Source organism: Xyrauchen texanus, chromosome 32 (genome assembly GCF_025860055.1).
Source record: "Xyrauchen texanus isolate HMW12.3.18 chromosome 32, RBS_HiC_50CHRs, whole genome shotgun sequence".
In the NCBI taxonomy this organism is placed as follows: Eukaryota; Metazoa; Chordata; class Actinopteri; order Cypriniformes; family Catostomidae; genus Xyrauchen; species Xyrauchen texanus.
In genome coordinates, this window is record NC_068307.1 from 38,603,418 (window position 1) to 38,621,879 (window position 18,462).

General features: G+C 38.4%; 1 protein-coding gene across 1 annotated transcript in view; it reads right to left on the reverse strand.

Moving 5' to 3' along the window:
• The window catches only part of nckap1l (NCK associated protein 1 like), a 154,780-nt gene that overhangs the window by 37,322 nt on the left and 98,996 nt on the right, over positions 1-18,462 (reverse strand). Inside the window, exons 22-24 of the mRNA XM_052101348.1 lie at positions 14,320-14,450; positions 4,041-4,138; positions 3,812-3,905 (exon numbers count right to left, since the gene is read on the reverse strand). Coding sequence (XP_051957308.1) covers positions 3,812-3,905; positions 4,041-4,138; positions 14,320-14,450 — 323 coding nt within the window. The remainder of the gene's footprint in view (positions 1-3,811; positions 3,906-4,040; positions 4,139-14,319; positions 14,451-18,462) is intronic.

Below are 18,462 nucleotides of genomic sequence, written 5' to 3' on the forward strand. Positions count from 1 at the left end.
TTGATCAATTCTGTAGACATCAGTGTTTATATCCGAACTATAAACTTTGATCCCTGTACTTCAGTAATAATTAGAATTATTGTAACACAGAAATAATTATACTGTGTTGTTGAAAAGACTATTTGTGAAACTGTTTGACATGACAAATGCTCTCTCTTTGGATCAGTGGCAGCGCCAACGCAGATTTCAATGTTCACTATGACTGTAATCGTACTTTAGATAGATAGATATTTTTTAAAGATTTTTAAATCATTATCACTGCCTTTTATTTTTTCCATGAAATAGCCACCAAAGTAGCACAAAAAATAATTATATATATATATATATATATATATATATATATATATATATATATATATATATATATATATATATATATTTTTTTTTTTTTTTTTTTGCTACTTTGGTGGCTATTTCATGGGAAAAAGTGTAATGCAGTGATAAACAATAAATTAGCAACTATTACTACAACTAACTTCTAAGTGTATGTATTTTGTTTAATGATTGGATTATATTACATTGTATTGAGTTTATAGAAAACAAATAGAAAGATTGTTTTGAGGAGATACTACTTCAATGATACAATATCATATATGCATCTACAGCATCAGTCTCCTGTTTTGTCTAGCAAAGGTCCTAACAAATTCATCGATATCTAAGTTACTAGTGATGGACTTCTCATGGGCAAAAATCAAAAAATGACTCTTTCTTTGGTGTAACATACAGCAACGAAAAGGGGTCAGAACCCGTGACAGAGTTGAAAAGGAACTCTAACATGATTCTGAGGACACCAAAATGACAAGTGCAGTTACATACAATTTATGTAGCTCTGGAAATGCATCTTTGTAATTTTGCAAGTGTTTGCACAAAGTTGGTTTCACCAGGAAATTTTTTTGTAAGCATAGGTTTGGCAACAAGAATTCATTTGCCAGACTTACACTATCTGCAGTGCGAGCAAGCAAACGTAGAGGGCATCTAGAAATGCACTAGATGTTGGCACAAGGCAAGAAACAGCTTTCAACAAGTCAAATTTTTTTGTGGAAAATCTATTATCCATTTCAACAATGGCTCTGTCGAGAATGGAAAGCAAGGATCTCTTCAGACACTGACTGGGGAGTATTGTATAATTAGCAGTCAGTGTGGCCCACTGTTGAATACACAACACTGTCATCGAGTTGTGCGTTCAGTGTTCTTCTTCTCTTGGAAGGGTGTAAATCACCACATATCTGAAACTCATCTCTGCGAATTGCCTTTAGGGACTCCAACGATGCACTGACAACCTCACCAGCTTTACACATGCCCACTGTCTGAGACTGGAGAATAGCATTAGCTAGTTTCAGGACACCAAATACCTGGACTAGAAATGTCCCTGTTTCAAAAGAATTGTGCCTTTTGATTTGGATTAAAAATTTACACCTTGTCAAATCATAATGGCTTGTCCATTGAATTTCCAATAATCATTTAAGACAAGGACCATCATACTTCTCAGCCACTTAGTGGTAATGGAACAAGTTGTATAGGGAACTGGCAAAGTCAAAAAATGTGTTCCCACATGGATCACACTGGATGGCATGCACAACTGCTAAATGTATCTGGTGGTTATAACAATGAATATAAGGTATATACCGATCAAGCTTGTTTTGCAGCAGGGCTTGTACACTGCCTCATACCTCACTCATCACTGAGGCACCATCATAGCACTGACTAACTATGTTGTCAGCATTGTAGCAACAGCTGAGAGGTGGCTTAATATTTGAGTGGAAATTTATTCAGCATATAGTTGATGCAAGTCAAGCAATATGGAATGGTGGTGGTGTAGTGGTCTAAGCACATAACTGGTAATCTGGTAATCAAAAAGACACTGGTTCGAGCCCCACAGCCACCACCATTGTGTCCTTGAGCAAGGCACTTAACTCCAGGTTGCTCCAGGGGGATTGTCCCTGTAATAATTGCACTGTAAGTCGCTTTGGATAAAAGCGTCTGCCAAATGCATAAATGTAAATGTAAATGTAAGCAATCCAAACAAATGCTCCTCTGGTAAGGAACTGCATACAAACCTAATCATTACAGACAAGTTTTCCACATTGCACTTGTCTTGTGTCCCACTTTTAAGGCAGAACCCTGCTGAGTCATCATCTGTGTATCTGCACTTAATCTCAGAAAGCACCATATCAGCCAGTGTTTCATTGATTTTGTTCTGAATGTCCTTAGAAGTATCCTTTGCATGTTTTGGTATACCCTTTACTATATCGGCCAGAAATGGAACCTTTTATAAGGTGTATTAAAATTTGTAAAGGAAGAGGCCTGTAGATGTTTCGAGCTCACAGAGTTCAGAGTTCACATTCACGTTCATGTTCACATTCACAATCATGTTTACTGCATGTACTGTTATAGCATTCAACAGCCTGTAAACCAATGAAATTGAATGTGCCACACCGAAGTAAGCCCATCTAATTGCATAGCCACAAGGTGATAATACAACAAGTGATAATTCAGTGGTTGATTATAATAGAGACAGGACAATGGCTTGATGGTTAAACTTGAGTGAATAATTATCTAAAGGGGAAAAACATGAGGGTAATGGTTATTCTTTGGATAATAATTATTATTTGATGATTATCAGAGGTAATGGTTGTAGATTTGATTAATTAATAATCATTATTCAATTTATTGTTTTAATATAATCAATTATTGTATTACCATTAACCACATTTGTCACATTATGTATGCCATAATAGCGACTGTGATGTTTTCTTGATAATTTTTTACAGTTTGTAAAGCAGACATGGATGAATTAGGAAAATGACAGTGGGTTAAAAGGGTATTATTACATGGCTCTCTGAAATACACAATTCTGTTCGGTCAATTGTTGTTAGCAGTCAAATATTTCTGAATAAAAATTGTGCATCTGGGCTAAAACTGATATTTGATCAGTCAGCGAGATATTGCGAATAAATGTTATGTGTTCCTGTTCTCTCTTACCACTGTGTGATCTCTACATGTAAGCTGATCATCATCAGATCATTTTCACAAGATAAACATAAACAGGTTCATCAGAGCAGATGGAAACCGCAGGTTGAATTCAGAGTTTCTAGAGGTGCTCTCTTTCTTATATAATAACAATTTAAACTCAATATTTCATGTCCAATTATGTATTTATTTGGTAAAAAGTCATGTAATGGGAAAATATCTGTTATTTTTGCAAAATAAACTCTTAGTTTGATACCCTCTGCTCTGCGCCTGCGTCCTGATCACGATGAGCAGATAACTGTATTAAATCCTTTACTCAATTATTTTGTTGATTAGAATGGTGAGGAATGTATAAGTATTTAATGCATGAATTTTCTTTTTGATATTGTTGTCTTGCTATTTGTTTTGCCAAACAAATATTTTTATTTTGCACGGTCATGTTTTGACATCCATTCCAAAGCTCTGAATTAATTTGCCTGTATTGAATGCACTGTCACAAGCATTGCTCGTGGTGCAGTCAGGGCAGGGGGCTTGTGGTTTGCATGTGTGGCTAATTTGCTTATGTTTTGCTTTGCTCTGTATTATTTTATGAAATTGCTGTATGTTTTGTCTTTATTTTAAGTTTGTGCTTTTCTTGTAGTTTTCTATAACAAAACCTATACCTATTTTTATATGCTATTTTACTTCACGAAGATCGGCACAACATTTTGAATTAATTTGTTCCATAGCTGTCTATTATTGTGTTATGATCCAGACAGTCTTTTTCTGCCTTAGTGGGCTACAAAATGGACCAGACTTCATGCCGTAGTCAATTGTATACCTACGCGAGACTACAAGGTACCTGTCAGTTTCTTTTGAAGTTCAGTCATTGCTTCAGGTTTCTCAAAGTTAGCTCTCATTTGCACTAGGACATCCATGTTGTCACTTACAAGTTTCTGAAAAAACAAAAACAAACAAAAAACATTTTCATTCAATTATTTGTTGTGTTATTTCAGTATACAGTACAGTATTTACAAAATTACTATAACATCATGTCAAAAATAATTTCTTAATTTTAAAAGATGTCTTACCTTCAGTTCTCCAACTTGGGATATGATGTGCCACATGAGGTTCTCATTTAAAAACTTCAATCCATAGGGGCCAATCAGTTCAGCCAAAGAGCTCAACTCTACAGAAAATTATGACACAGTCAAATCCCAAATTGATTTGTCCAAAATCATGAAAAATTCTAAATACAAAAAAAAGTGTTGGCTTATAGGCAAACACACATGCGGCCTGATGTATAAGCGCACAAAATGGGCATTGAAATGTGCATAAGCACACATTAGGGTTTAAAAAAATAAACTTGGTGTATATACTGTATGTGCGCACAATCCACAAAATTAACTGAACTGACTGATTCCAAACTCAGTTTTTTATTTAATACATCACATTACTTAATAAACTAATTAACTTATTAAGTTAATTAAAATAATTAACTTAATAAAAAGTTAAGCTCTCAACTCATCCATTCATCATCCGGTTGATGTATTATTATATTAATTTTATGTAAATATTTTAAAACAGGCAATAAAATATAAGCTGTAAAATTGAAAATGTTTTTGGAAGACTTCCCATGACATCAATAAGGAGGGAGTATGCTTTATAATGGCTGCAAGCATTTCTTGGCTCGTAGAATTTAGTTTCCCAAACGATGTGTGCTAGAATTTTGTTCCATTACCCAACAGACATTACGTTCTGAGATAAAAGCAGCATTCAAATTAAAATCTGATGAAAACAATAACAGTTTATATTTAACATAAAATAATATTTTTAATGTTTACATATGAATATCAGACATTCAGGATTTAAGTAAGGAATAATTGATAACGGACCATTGAATTATTGAGAAATAATGCACACCCAGATGTGCTAATGCGGCCGTTACACTTCGGGTGTAATTCAACGGGCCGGAATCAGTTATTCTGCTTATACCATGGTTACCACACCTTATATCTTTTAGGGTTTTATCTCAAGACATCCGCCACGGATTCAGCATCTTGCATTGGTTGCTTGTTCGAAAACATAACTTTAGAGCTAGCAACGGAGGCTTTTACTGCTTTTAAGCACTTATTGAAGTAGCAAGGTACTGCGTGCATGCGTTTGAGTGTGTGTGCATGAGAGCGAGAGAGAGAGAGAGAGAGAGTAAGAAAGAAAGAAAGAATGAAAGAAAGAGAGATTGCATGTTGGATTACTTGTGTTTGCCACAGCTCTTGTCAGATGTAACATTGCTTCCAATCACCAATATGTTAGTTTAAGTAGACTTCTCAGGAGTACCATGGCTTTTGCGTTGTTAAACAACTGTTTAATTGCGTTGCAGGGGTACGTTAACATCAAGGCTATGGGTCTTGCTCAAAAGTGTCTATGTGTGTCTATGGCAAATTCCAATCAAAAGTTCATCCTAAGATCAAAGATCATCCATATGCCCTACTCACTCCCAAGGACAGAGCTTTTGATGTGGCCACTCTGAAGGCAGCATTGCTGTAACCCTTTGCTAACAGTCTTGTGGAAGCTCCTTCCATGTGTGTGTGAGTGTGGGTAAGAGTGAGAGAGAAATAGAGCGTGAGTGTGCTTTCCACAGAAATTGAAATAAATGTAGGATATAATTAGGGCTGCCCCTAATAGTCGACCAAACATAAGTCGATGAGAAGAGTCTTGTTTGACCAAGTTTTGAATGGTCGGCTGGTCGCAGAAAAAAAAAAAATATACATGCCCAGGAAGTGCCGGAGTCACGCAGTCAGTGATGGACAGACATGGTCGGTATCAGTATCTCAGAAAATTAGAATATTGTGAAAAGGTTCAATATTGAATATTGACACCGGGTACCACACTCTAATCAGCTAATTAACTCAAAACACCTGCAAAGGCCTTTAAATGGCCTCTCAGTCTAGTTCTGTAGGCTACACAATCATGGGGAAGACTGCTGACTTGACAGCTGTCCAAAAGACGACCATTGACACCTTGCACAAGGAGGGTTTAATTGACGTTTAGCAATGACACAAAAGGTCATTGCTAAAGAGGCTGGCTGTTCACAGAGCTCTGTGTCCATGCATGGTTTGGGGTGCCATGTCATCTGCTGGTGTTGGTCCACTGTGTTTTCTGAGGTCCAGGGTCAACGCAGCCGTCTACCAGGAAGTTTTAGAGCACTTCATGCTTCCTGCTGCTGACCAACTTTATGGAGATGCAGATTTCATTTTCCAACAGGACTTGGCACCTGCACACAGTGCCAAAGTTACCAGTACCTGGTTTAAGGACCATGGTATCCCTGTTCTTATTTGGCCAGCAAACTTGCCTGACCTTAACCCTATAGAAAATCTATGGGGTATTGTGAAGAGGAAGATGCGATACGCCAGACCCAACAATGCAGAAGAGCTGAAGGCCACTATCAAAGCAACCTGGGTTCTCATAATACCCGAGCAGTGCCACAGACTGATCGACTCCATGCCACGCCGCATTGCAGCAGTAATTCAGGCAAAAGGAGCCCCAACTAAGTATTGAGTGCTGTACATGCTCATACTTTTCATGTTCATAATTTTCAGTTGGCCAACATTTCTAAAAATCCATTTTTTGTATTGGTCTTAAGTAATATTCTAATTTTCGGAGATACTGAATTTGGGATTTTCATTAGTTGTCAGTTATAATCATCACAATTAAATGAAATAAACATTTGAAATATATCAGTCTGTGTGTAATGAATGAATATAATATCCAAGTTTCACTTTTTGAATGGAATTACTGAAATAAATCAACTTTTTGATGATATTCTAATTATATGACCAGCACCTGTATAATGTAAAAATGTCTTCTTAATCAACACAACTTTTCACAGATACCATGAGAAACCATAAAGAAACATCTAGGTTACTATAGTAACCTCCGCTCCCTGCGAAGTGACAAGCATGGGAGCAGGCCGCGCCTTTTCTCTCTCTCTATGTTTCTCGCATAGAGTTAAAGCAGCTGGGGCCATTTAATGCTATAACATGCATTGGGGAAGGCATTCTTTTCAAACTTCTATTCTTTCAAGGGGAAAAAAACGTGGAGACCACATCCTGCCCAGGCTGTGGGGAGGTTAAATGTGGCGAATACGTTGCATGGGTTTTCAGGCCACATGTGGAAGTGCCGCGGTGGTAGATCCTACCTAGCGAGGGAGGAGTTGCCGCAAACACAGCAACCGGAGGGCAGAGGGGACTGCCCAAGGGAGACGCGGATCCGCTGCCAGGGGGACCGTATCACTGAAAATACACACAGGGGGATTAATCCGTGATGGCCAAACCCAGTGGATCACCTATTCCAGTAGAGAGTATTTAATACCCGTAGTGGGTCTGGTCGAGAACTCTTCCGCTGAATTCACAGACCAGAGGTCTAGGGAGGAAAGACATCCAGGGAGCGCGAGTTTAGTGGACTCTCCTGTGAGAAAGAGTGCACGTGATTGCCTCAGTGGAGGGGAAGGGCGCTATGTGCAAGTGGAACATCCGGTCAGCCGTTCTATGTGCTCGGACTGGAGAAAATACGGGATGAGACAACTCAACCCTGAGATTGTAGAATTTCATAAATGTATTGGGTTTTGCTCAGCCCGCTGCTCTGCAGATGTCGGCTAGGGAGGTGCCGTTGGCCAGTGCCCATGAGAATGCCACACTGCACATAGAGTGTGCTCGAACCCCCAAGGGGGCGGACAGGGCCTGGGTCTGATAGGCCAGCCATGGTGTTGAGGACCCAGTGGGCAATCTCTGTTGGAGACAGCGCCCCTTTCCGCTGTCTGCCACAGCTTCGCTTGCAGGTTCACTACTTCTGAGAAAGTTGTAGGAACCTTGGGCACGTAGCCTGGTCGAGGTCTTTGGATGATGTGAGCATCTGTCGGACCAGACTCCAGGCAAGTGTCGCTGACAAAAAACGCTCATAGGTCCCCAACCCTCTTGATGGAAGCGAGCGCAATCAGGAGGGCCATCTTTAAGGAGAAGGCTTTAAGCACGACTGTCTCTAGCGGCTCGAAGTGGAGTCTCTGAAGGCCCAAAAGGACCACAGGAGCGTTCAGCCTCCGGGCACCTCTAAGGAACCTGATGATCAGGTTGTGCTTCCATAAGGACTTTCTGTCCACTGCATTGTGGTGAGGTCTACATAGACCTTAAAGGTGGAGGGGGACAGCCTCCCCTCCAGCCTCTCCTGCAGACATAAGAGCACTGACCCGACAGGGCATCTCTGCGGGTCTTCAGATCAGGAAGAACATCAATTCGTGAACATGCGCCATTTCAGGGCGTAAAGCTGCCTGGTAGAGGGAGATCTGGCTTTGTTTATTGTGTCTACAACAGCAGGTGGTAGGCCACTTGGATCTTCAGCAGCCCGTCTGAGGGCCAGACTTGGAGGTTCCAGAGGTCTGGGTGCGGATGCCATAGGGTGCCCGCCCTGAGAAAGAAGGTCCCTTCTCAGGGGAATCTGCCAGGGAGGTGCTGTCACGAAGAGCGTAAGATTCGAGAACCAAGTCCGAGTGGGCCACTAGGGGGCCACTAGGCTGACTTGTTCCTCGTCCTCCCTGGCCTTGCACAGCACCTGTGCAAGTAGGCTCACTGAGGGAAATGCATCTGTTGGCGCATCTGTCCCAAGGGCGCCTGCATTAGGGAGGACCAGAGCGGGCAGTGGGTGGTCTCTTAGGAAGCAAACAGGTCCACCTGTGCTTTGACAAACCGCACCCAAATCAGCTGGACCATCTGGGGGTGGAACCTCCACACTCCGCTGATCGTGCCCTGTCGTGACAGCGCGTCCGCTGCCGTGTTGAGGCTGCCTGGGATATGAGTGGCATGCAGCCACTGAAGTCAGTGCTGAAGCAGTCTCATACACGTCAACCCTAGCGGCGCAGCTTCCGCTGAGAATGTCAAATGCCCCGGAGCTTCTGGATCGACTGCAGTGGAACCAGACTTATATGAGCTAACTTAGGCTGTTCAGCACCGGCTGCATTCACTCGCTTGTGAGGCACACTGTCATTAAGTTTAACTCCATGCCGAGAATAGAGATGCTCTGAAACGGGGAGAAGCGTAAGCAACGTGTCCAAGCTCCGATCGGGGGGCACTAAAGGGATGATCACGTATGACATACCCGGTGGGGCTTTGCAATGGGGGAGCAGGTAATATTATGTTGGGGAGCAAAGTTGTGTCCCAAAACAGAAGAGAACTCAAAGCACTTACCTTGCTCTGCATACCCGGCTGGGGGTGGGAAAGTGACTGAGGAGGAGGTCCTATGGAGGCGTCCTCTAGACTTGTCAGAACCGGCCTGCCGGGAGTCTACAGTCGAAGGCGTGGAGGTGAAGGGACCGCGTCCATGGGGCCGTGACTGTAGGGGTTTGGCGCCAGACCTCCCTGAGAATGGCGTGTGGGGGTACCGATTAGGTGACCGAAGGAGTGAGGAAACCGCTCTCTTTTTCCAATCCCGTAGAAAATAAACCATTCATAAAACGCTTTTAGAGAAAATATACTCTTTTACTAGTCTATTTGCTCTTTAAGAAAAAATGTCAAAGTGCTCAGGGGCGTGGACTGCACTGGCATGCAGAGAAGGGAGAATGCCGCTGGTAATGCGGCGTATGATCCAACAGCAATGCTCTTAGAAGTGAGTGGAACAGTAGTGGAACACCAGATTGCTGAACACACAACCACTCGGTTCGGTTGAAGAATAAATCTGAATGGACAGAGGCACGATTCCCTCCTTTTATACCCGTATGACATGAAAATTCTGTCTGCCAATTTCTCATTGGCCTTTTCTCAAGTTCAGAGGTAACCGAGGCCTTTAAGAAAGACCCCTATTGTTGCTTCATTCGACACAACGTCGAGTGAGCGACAGACGGGGAACATACATTTCACCCCCTCATTCAAGTCACCGGTTCATGCATGCTCGTTATCAGCAGCTCATCGGTTCTCAGCGAACATGTCTGAAACTCAAGAGTCTGAACTGTTTTCTTAGTTCAGTGTACTAGTGACTCGAGAACTGTTGTTCTCCGAATCAGCAGCTCATTGGTTCTCAGCAGACATGTCTGAAAGAGACAGCTCTCAGTTCAGTGTGTACTGTGTACTGGTTCGTGAGCTGTCAGAGTCTCGTGACTGTCGAGATAATTGTTGATAAAACTATGACACAACCTATTTCCAGAATTTTTTATATGTTAGTATCCTTATATGCTGCTCTGTACATAAAAAGCTTTCATTTTGTCCCTACACACTCCAACCCTCAGTACACACATGCTCAGTTTCAAGCAGCAGTTTGAGATACTGTTCTCAGTTCAGTGTACATTTACATTTACATTTATGCATTTGGCAGACGCTTTTATCCAAAGCGACTTACAGCGCACTTATTACAGGGACAATCCCCCGGTGCATTCTGGAGTTAAGTGCCTTGCTCAAGGACAAAATGGTGGTGGCTGTGGGGATCGAACCAGCAACCTTCTGATTAACAGTTACGTGCTTTAGCTTATGTGCTTTAGCCCACTACGCCACCATCACTCCACAGTGTAATGTTCTCATCGGTTCTTCAGACACATCCAAAATAGACAGTTCACATTTCAGTGTATACTGTTTATTGGCTTGCGAGCTATCAGAGACTCGCGACTGTCAATTTAATGTTGATGTGAATTTTTGCAACCAGATAATTGTCGATATTACTATGACAATTATGACACAACATATTTCCAGAATGTTTATGTGTTATTATCCGTATATGCTGCTCTGTACAAAAGAAGCTTTAATTTAGTCCCTACATACTCCAACCCTCGGTACACGCATGCTCAGTTTGCGCAGCTGGAGACAGCCTACTGTTCAGTTCAGCGTACTGTTGGAGTAACTGGAGCGCTGATAATAAGTAGAGTTGGCAAAAACCAGCATTATAGGATTATATACTCCGGGATATTGGCTCATTTCGAGTGGGAGTGACTGTCAGGAATGTCCAAAAGTGAGTTTTGATTGAGTAAATTGTGGATCAGTGTTGACTCGAGCCACAAACGTTTTCAGACAATTCAGTCCGATTTGGTGAACAGGTTAATCCATTTCTCTAAAAAGAACAGGTTCAAAAGAACGATCCGTTCACGAACCAGACATCACTACTAGCAATATTGTAAATAAATTAAAATAGCATATTTCTTTGTTCACAATGATGGATTTGCTGTTCAGACTCACTGGCTCATTTTAGCTGAACACATTGCCCATTTCATCCAAACACAGCAATGACACGGACGGGGGCTTTTTACATTCAAACAGTTAGGTCAGATAGGATCACTACTTTATTTAAAAAATGTGAAATGTCAGAAAAATAGAGAGAATTATTTCTTTCAGTTTTTATTTATTTCATCACATTTCCAGTGGGTCAGAAGTTTACATACACTTTGTTGGTATTTGGCAGCATTGCCTTTATATTGTTTAACTTGGGTCAAACATTTTGGGTAGCCATCCACCAGATTGTACCGCTGTGAAGGCCCTCCCACTTACAAGCATTCAAGGGCTCTCCTGTTCAGATCACAGTGTGGACTCTCCCATGCAAATGCAGTATAAGCTAACTCACATTTATTTGTATCGTGGGTTCTCCCGTTCAAACTGCTGTGAAAACTCCCCTGTTCAAATGCATTGAGGCCGAGGGGGTTAGCCCGAATGATGCGCTTTCACTTTCACTTCTGTATTGACTCATAAATATGCAAATCACTTGACCCATGCAAAACAATGCACCTTAAAGTGACAGTGCCCAACCGTGTCTTAAAAAAAAGAGTTTTGTAAAAAATGCAAATGCCCTGACTTGTGACTTAAAGGTAGTAAATTGAGCGCATCCGCATATTACTCTTTGTTGTCAGGGTTATGTATCTAAATATTTGATACTTATTGCATTTGTATGGACTAAAGTCAACACAGTTTTCAATATCTCATTAAGACAGGCCTTTTGACCTTTTACACATACAGATGCAAAGCGTGAGTCACAAGCGTTCTTCATGTGTGCAAATGCGCACAAGTGCTGGAAAACATCTGCAAGCAAGCATGCGAGTACCCAGAATTGGTATTTGGTATTACTGATACTGACTCATCGAAAATATTGCAACTAACCCTTTTACGATAATTTTAACTAATGTTGTATGTTATTTTACAATGGAGTAACCCAGAAAGTAAATTGGCCGCTATTAACCTCTTGGCATGTCCGATCAAACTGGAGGAATAACATTAGGCTAGGTTTAGAGGCATGCAATCCAACCGGTGTGATCTGCATGCATGCTGCTGTTTACCAGCAGAGAGGGACTGAAGCGGTTGCTATAACGAAACAGCTTCTCAAACAATCGTTTCAACATCACAATATCTTTTTTATGTTACAAACATACAAATAATCACAAAATTAAACTTCAAAGCCATTACCATCTGCGCTGACTTTTTTTTTATTCTAATGTCAAACAAAGAATGAATAAACTACTTAGTCCACATTAGCATTCTCCTATTCCATCCATCACTGACTCTCAACACTTCCAGGGGCAACAAGAGGAAGGACTAAGTTTTACAGAACCATCCATGCTTGACGAACTCAGAATCCCATGCAACATTGCAGTATAAACAACATGGTGGTATTTATTTAGGACTATTTAAGTTTTAAACAGCAGAGTCAAACATGATTTCTTGTGAAATCTATATGATTAATCACAACAAATCATCTCGCTATTGCTACCAGTTATGCTTATTAATGAAGGTCAACATAATGTTAAATTGTATTATCAGGCTACCTATTGTTTTAATTGTGATTTATTTATTTTTAAATATTGATCTCCTAAAATACAACGGTAACACTTTATTTTAGGGATCAGAAATTAGACAGTTATTCATGACTAATAAATACACTTATAAATGACTAGTGATGGATTGTTTGACATTATAAAATATTTATTAAGCCTTTATTGGCTGAATTCTTATTCTTGCTTTATTGCCTCTTTACATTTGCTTTTGTCATAACAATGAATTTATTAGCTAAAAACAAAACATATCAATAGCTAATATGCCACAAATGACATCCTTTATAGCTTCTCAGTACTCTGTGTGAATGTGAGGCTTATACTGTAATTATAAAATACATGGAGAATGCATATAGTATTTCAACAAAGCAGGGAAGTTTAGGGTTAGGTTTAGGGGTTGGTGTAGTTTGAGACTCTAAATAAACACAATTAACATGCTGCAGTGATGCCCCCTTACTGTATGGTAGTATTTGATTAGGGGTGCAAATAGCATCTAACACCATTTGCACTTTATGCAAAGAAGATGCTTTTTGTTGCTTTTTACACTAAGCAACAAAAGTCTTTGTCTTCTATTTAATTTATACTTTTAAGCTGCATATTCACTCAATGTAATGAGAACCTATAAATTATGTATTTTTCTCCTTACTAGCTATAGGTATGTTTTGTTTTTACCTAATAAGTTCATTGTTAGGAAAAACAAATGTAAAGAGGCTATTAGGCAAGGATAAGTATCAGTGAACAAAGGCCTAATAACAAATAATTCTAAACGGGTCTGTTACTAGTCCATTACAAGCCTAATTTCTGATCTCTAAAATAAAGTGTAACCAATACGACTATAAAGCATTAAATTATTTTATTAAACTGTGAAACATGCAAGAAAAATACATTTAAGTAGCACATTATGGACTAATGATTGGCCTGAGGTTCTTGTTAATTTACAACTGTTTTCACATGCTACTTTATATTTTAGTATCGACTTGGAACTTGTACTAGTACTTTTGACATCTCTGGCAGATGATAAAATATTGGGACTTTACAAAAAACATTCAGGGCTTAAGCCCAGGAAGCCCAGCCCTAGTGCCGCCCATGCTTCTTTTGTTAAATATTATTAGGGTTCCCCTTTCAAGTCGGTAAGTTCAACGCTGCAACAGTTGCTGACACTATGGGAACTCCTCCCAGTAGTGACTCTGAATTATCTCTGAAGCCCATATGGAGGAGCATAGAAACCAGAGCACAGCGCCATATCATCAGATTTGTTTTTCTTTAGGTTCGTGATTACATCTTTTATGTTCTGCAAGCCTGACTCATCGCTTTGTCACCTTGAACTGCAATGTTCCCATAGTGTCAGCATCTCGTTCCCTCCTTTCAGGGAACCAAGGTTACAGTCATAACCCATATATTGTTTTTCTCTTTACTAAATCAGTAAACATCTTACTGTATATTTATCTGATAAACACACACAGACACACACACATACACACACACACACACATATATATATATATGAATGCTGGTAGTTCAGAAATATGCAGTAAATGAATAAAAATGTGTTCTATAAAATATATTCATAATTTTCGTCTTACCACAAATGTCAGAGTATTCCTCAGCACGAAAGCTCTGCACATTCTCAATATTCTGGTTTATAAAACATTGAATGGTGGGACAGTGGACTATGAGAGCACTGCTGGCCTGACGCAAGAGACCCTCCAGAAACCTGTGAGAATAAAAGACCAGAAACCTATTTAAACCAAAGACCGGAAATACTGTATTTTTAAACCAGAGACCCGAAACCCTTATAAACTAGAGATAAACCTTATGAACATAGTTCTTACTCATTCAGACAATGCTCTACATAATAAAATACTATGCATGTTTTGTTGCTACAACTTGCTATTTTCTCAACCAAAATCATATTTACACTTTGACAACAATATTATGCATTTGTGGACCACTGTTCGATTAAAAACACTATAGTCAACACCATTTATTGCTACCTACATAAATTGTTCATTCCCTTATCAGGTTCCCCTCTATTTTTGTTACAATTGTGCAGTTTGAGAAAATGTTGTCAAAACATTGCTTGGGTCCCTATTTCATTTTATCAATGAACATGTCAAAACAAAATCAAACAACATTTATGAAATTTACTGTATATTGTACACTCTGACATAAATGACCGTATATGTCTGCCTTGGAATTTACCCAATATCTCAACAGGGTCATGTCATACAATCTGAAAAGCAACAATCATAAAGCATGAAAAAAAAACCATTATACATATAACAGTCCCTCTGCAACTGCCAACTTCTTATTACTTGCCCAGGGGTCATATGTATAAAGTCACTTAGTGTAAAATTTAAGTCTTAAGAGTGTCGAAATTCAAAAAATTATGTAATTTTACCGTTATACCTAGATTTAAGAATAAATGTGATTCATAAAGGTTCATAAGTGTTAACACTTGGTCTCAGCTCCTAAATTGTTTAAGAGTGCTGTAGAGATATCCTAACCTAGTTAGGTATCCTAATCCTAACTGCCACTTGCCTTATCAACAATGCCCGGTACCCACCCTGACACTCTCCACACTCCACCTCTGGCTCTACATTTCACTGCACTGCACTACTCTGCTCTCTTTTATTTTATACATATTTTTAATTGATACTGCGTGGACATATTTATATTTATATTGCTTATATTTTAATTCTTGTTCATATATTTAGAGATTGCGTGAACGCACCTTAACACTACACCACAACAAATTCCTTGTATGCGTAAAAAACTTACTTGGCAATAAAGCTTTTTCTGATTCTGATTCTTAGGAATAGCACAATGACTGTATTCCACTGAGACAACAAACTCAGCCACAAAGATACAATGCATGGGACTTATGATAGTAGAATTTGGGCAAACATGTCTTTGCAGTTGAGCGAATGAAATCTACCAATATAATTTTGTAATTGCAGAAACTTTTTTCATTTAATGAAAACATTGAAACTCACTGATGTGAATTAAGCATTTGAAGCTTTCAAGCCTAAGCTTTCAGAGGATTGCAACAACTAATTAATAAAATCTAAATATCAATAAAATTATAAAAAATCAAGGATGAAAATGTCAACAATTAATTAAATTATGATCAGTTGAATATCTTTGCACTAGCACTGAAAAACTCAGTGACCTGTTTCTATGGGAAAAATGGTACAGAGTTGCATCTCAAAGAGCCCAAACCAAACACTATATAAAAAGTTTAATGAGCTCATATTTTTGTGTTGGTTGTCAGATGCTTTGACAGATTTCTGAGAGCTTGAGAGATGTTTAACTCCAGCTCATAATTTACATTTTACTGATTTATGAATTCAAAGTCATGCAAGTTTCAATTGCCAATTTGCAAAACAACTTGTCCAAAACAGCAGGCAAGTTATTATTACTTCAAATAGGTAAAAAATAAATAAATACATAAATAAATAAAATAGGCTTACTTCGTGTAGTGAAGGAACCAAACGGAGTGCCACAATAAAATATTGTTGATATGCTGAACATCAAATTTATCACTAAATTGAACTGTGTTTAATGGAAATCTTATATGTTGCTGTAATGGAATTTTAACAGTTTGTTTTATTATCATTTCATTTCGTGATTTATATTGCCCTCTATATAATTTTTTTTCAGTTTGCATTGTTTGAGGAAAACATATGGCAAGATATGGAATAATGTTTTAAAATAAAGGAAATAAAATGTGGCTTTCTCATTTGATCAATCAAAGAATGAATCAACAGAAAATAGCCTATTATCATATTGTTTTATAATGTGTTGTTTTAAATTATGAGTGATTTACTGATTTCTATTTTATTTTTATTTTATTTCTATACTTAAGAATAAGTGTAATTCATAAAGGTTCATAAGTGTTAAGACTAGATCTCAGCTCCTAAATTGTTCTGGAGAGTCATCCTAAACTAGTTAGGAGTAGCACAATAACTGTGTTCAGTGGTGACAACACAATCTACAACAGGGGTGGGCAACTATTTTGGTAAAGGGGCCACATCGGGCTTTAAGTAGTGCATGGGGGGCCACACTGTATTCCTTTTGAGATACAATGTTCTGCACTGATTTGGTTTTTGTAACTTTAAAGCCCAGAAATAGTTGTGTACTCAATTTTCTGAAGTGTATCTGTGACTAATGGGACTATTCTGCAATAGCCTGAAGTATTATATTGCTCTACAAAGGTAGATACTTTTTTATCAGCCATTAAAAAACTGAATAAAGGCTGAGCTTATACATTTATTTTTTCATCTCTACTTCCCTGTTAATTTATTATTTAATTTAACAATTTCTACATCAGGGGTCTGTTTTGATAATAAAAAAAAATAATGAAATTTATAGAACTTTTAATGTTTGTCGCAAAGCGGGCGAGTTTACTTATTTTTTCCTAAAACATTACCCATTTACATGCTAAAGGGGTCATGATGCGGGTCTCCTCGATGGTTTGACTTTCAGCACACAACAGAATAACACCGGCTGCATGAGTATGATAAATGATTACTGCAAGAGTTAGATTAACATACAGGTGCGAAGGGACTTCAACATTTCTAAATTGCACAAATAAAAAATACATTTACATATTTGTCTCTGGCTTGCTTTTGCTCGCATGTCAATGATGCCGAGACCTACTTTTATATTTAATTTAATCACTGAGAAGGTTTACCTGCAAAGTAGCACCAAACATCACAAGCAGCCTCAAGAATGGACACAGAGCAGCCGTATAACTCTTTTCCTTATTATTATAGAATATTGCAGTACAGATCGCTAATTTTGTTCAAAGGGGAAAGCGAGATAAAAAAAAAAAAAAAGCACGCTCACGTGCGTGGTTGCCAGATTGCACAAAATAAGTATAACATTAGGCAGAATATTTCCAATTTGGGCAAGTATAAATCTCAAACTTGGGGTGTTGCGTCTCTTATCTTATTAGGTCCCAATGCAAGTCAACTGAAATATCCAATGAAAAATAAAAACGCTTTTACGATAAATGAGCCGTGGGCCACATTAAACCAAGTGGAGGGCCCATGTCTGCTCTACAACAAAGAAGGAATGTGTTTGGCTTATGGTAGTGGAATTTTGGCAAATGTTTATTTTAGTTAAAATAATGTTTATTAAATCCATCAATATAATTGTTTTTAATTGCAGCATTTTATATATATATATATATATATTTGTTGTTTGTTTTATTATCATAACATTCAATGATTTAAATAGTCCTTGTGGAGTAATGTTTTTTTTATAATGTGAAAAGCTTCATATATAAAAATTTATATTGCAAGATTTTGTATTTCATTATTTAAGGACAACATTTGGCAAGATCTGGAGCAATGTTTTAAAATACAAGAAATTAAATGTGGCTGTATCATTAATGAAAGAATTAATTGACAGAAATAACTAATTTCAAAATATTGTTTTATACGGGGTTGTATTGAATCATGAATAAATTAATGAATGACTAGTGTCATACCAGCTGGGACATATTACTCTTGCAAGCTCACTGTTATCTGATTCAGTGTTTAAGGGTGGCCATTTTTGGGTCTACATCATTGTAGTCCTTATTTCACAACACTTAAGTGTCACATTAGTCAGCACTTTAGAATCAGTCTTAGACTTTTGCTGAAAGTTGCTTTTATCATCTTTATAAAAAGTCCTACTCTTTGCTAAGAATTTCTCGACACTTAAGTCAAAGATTAAGG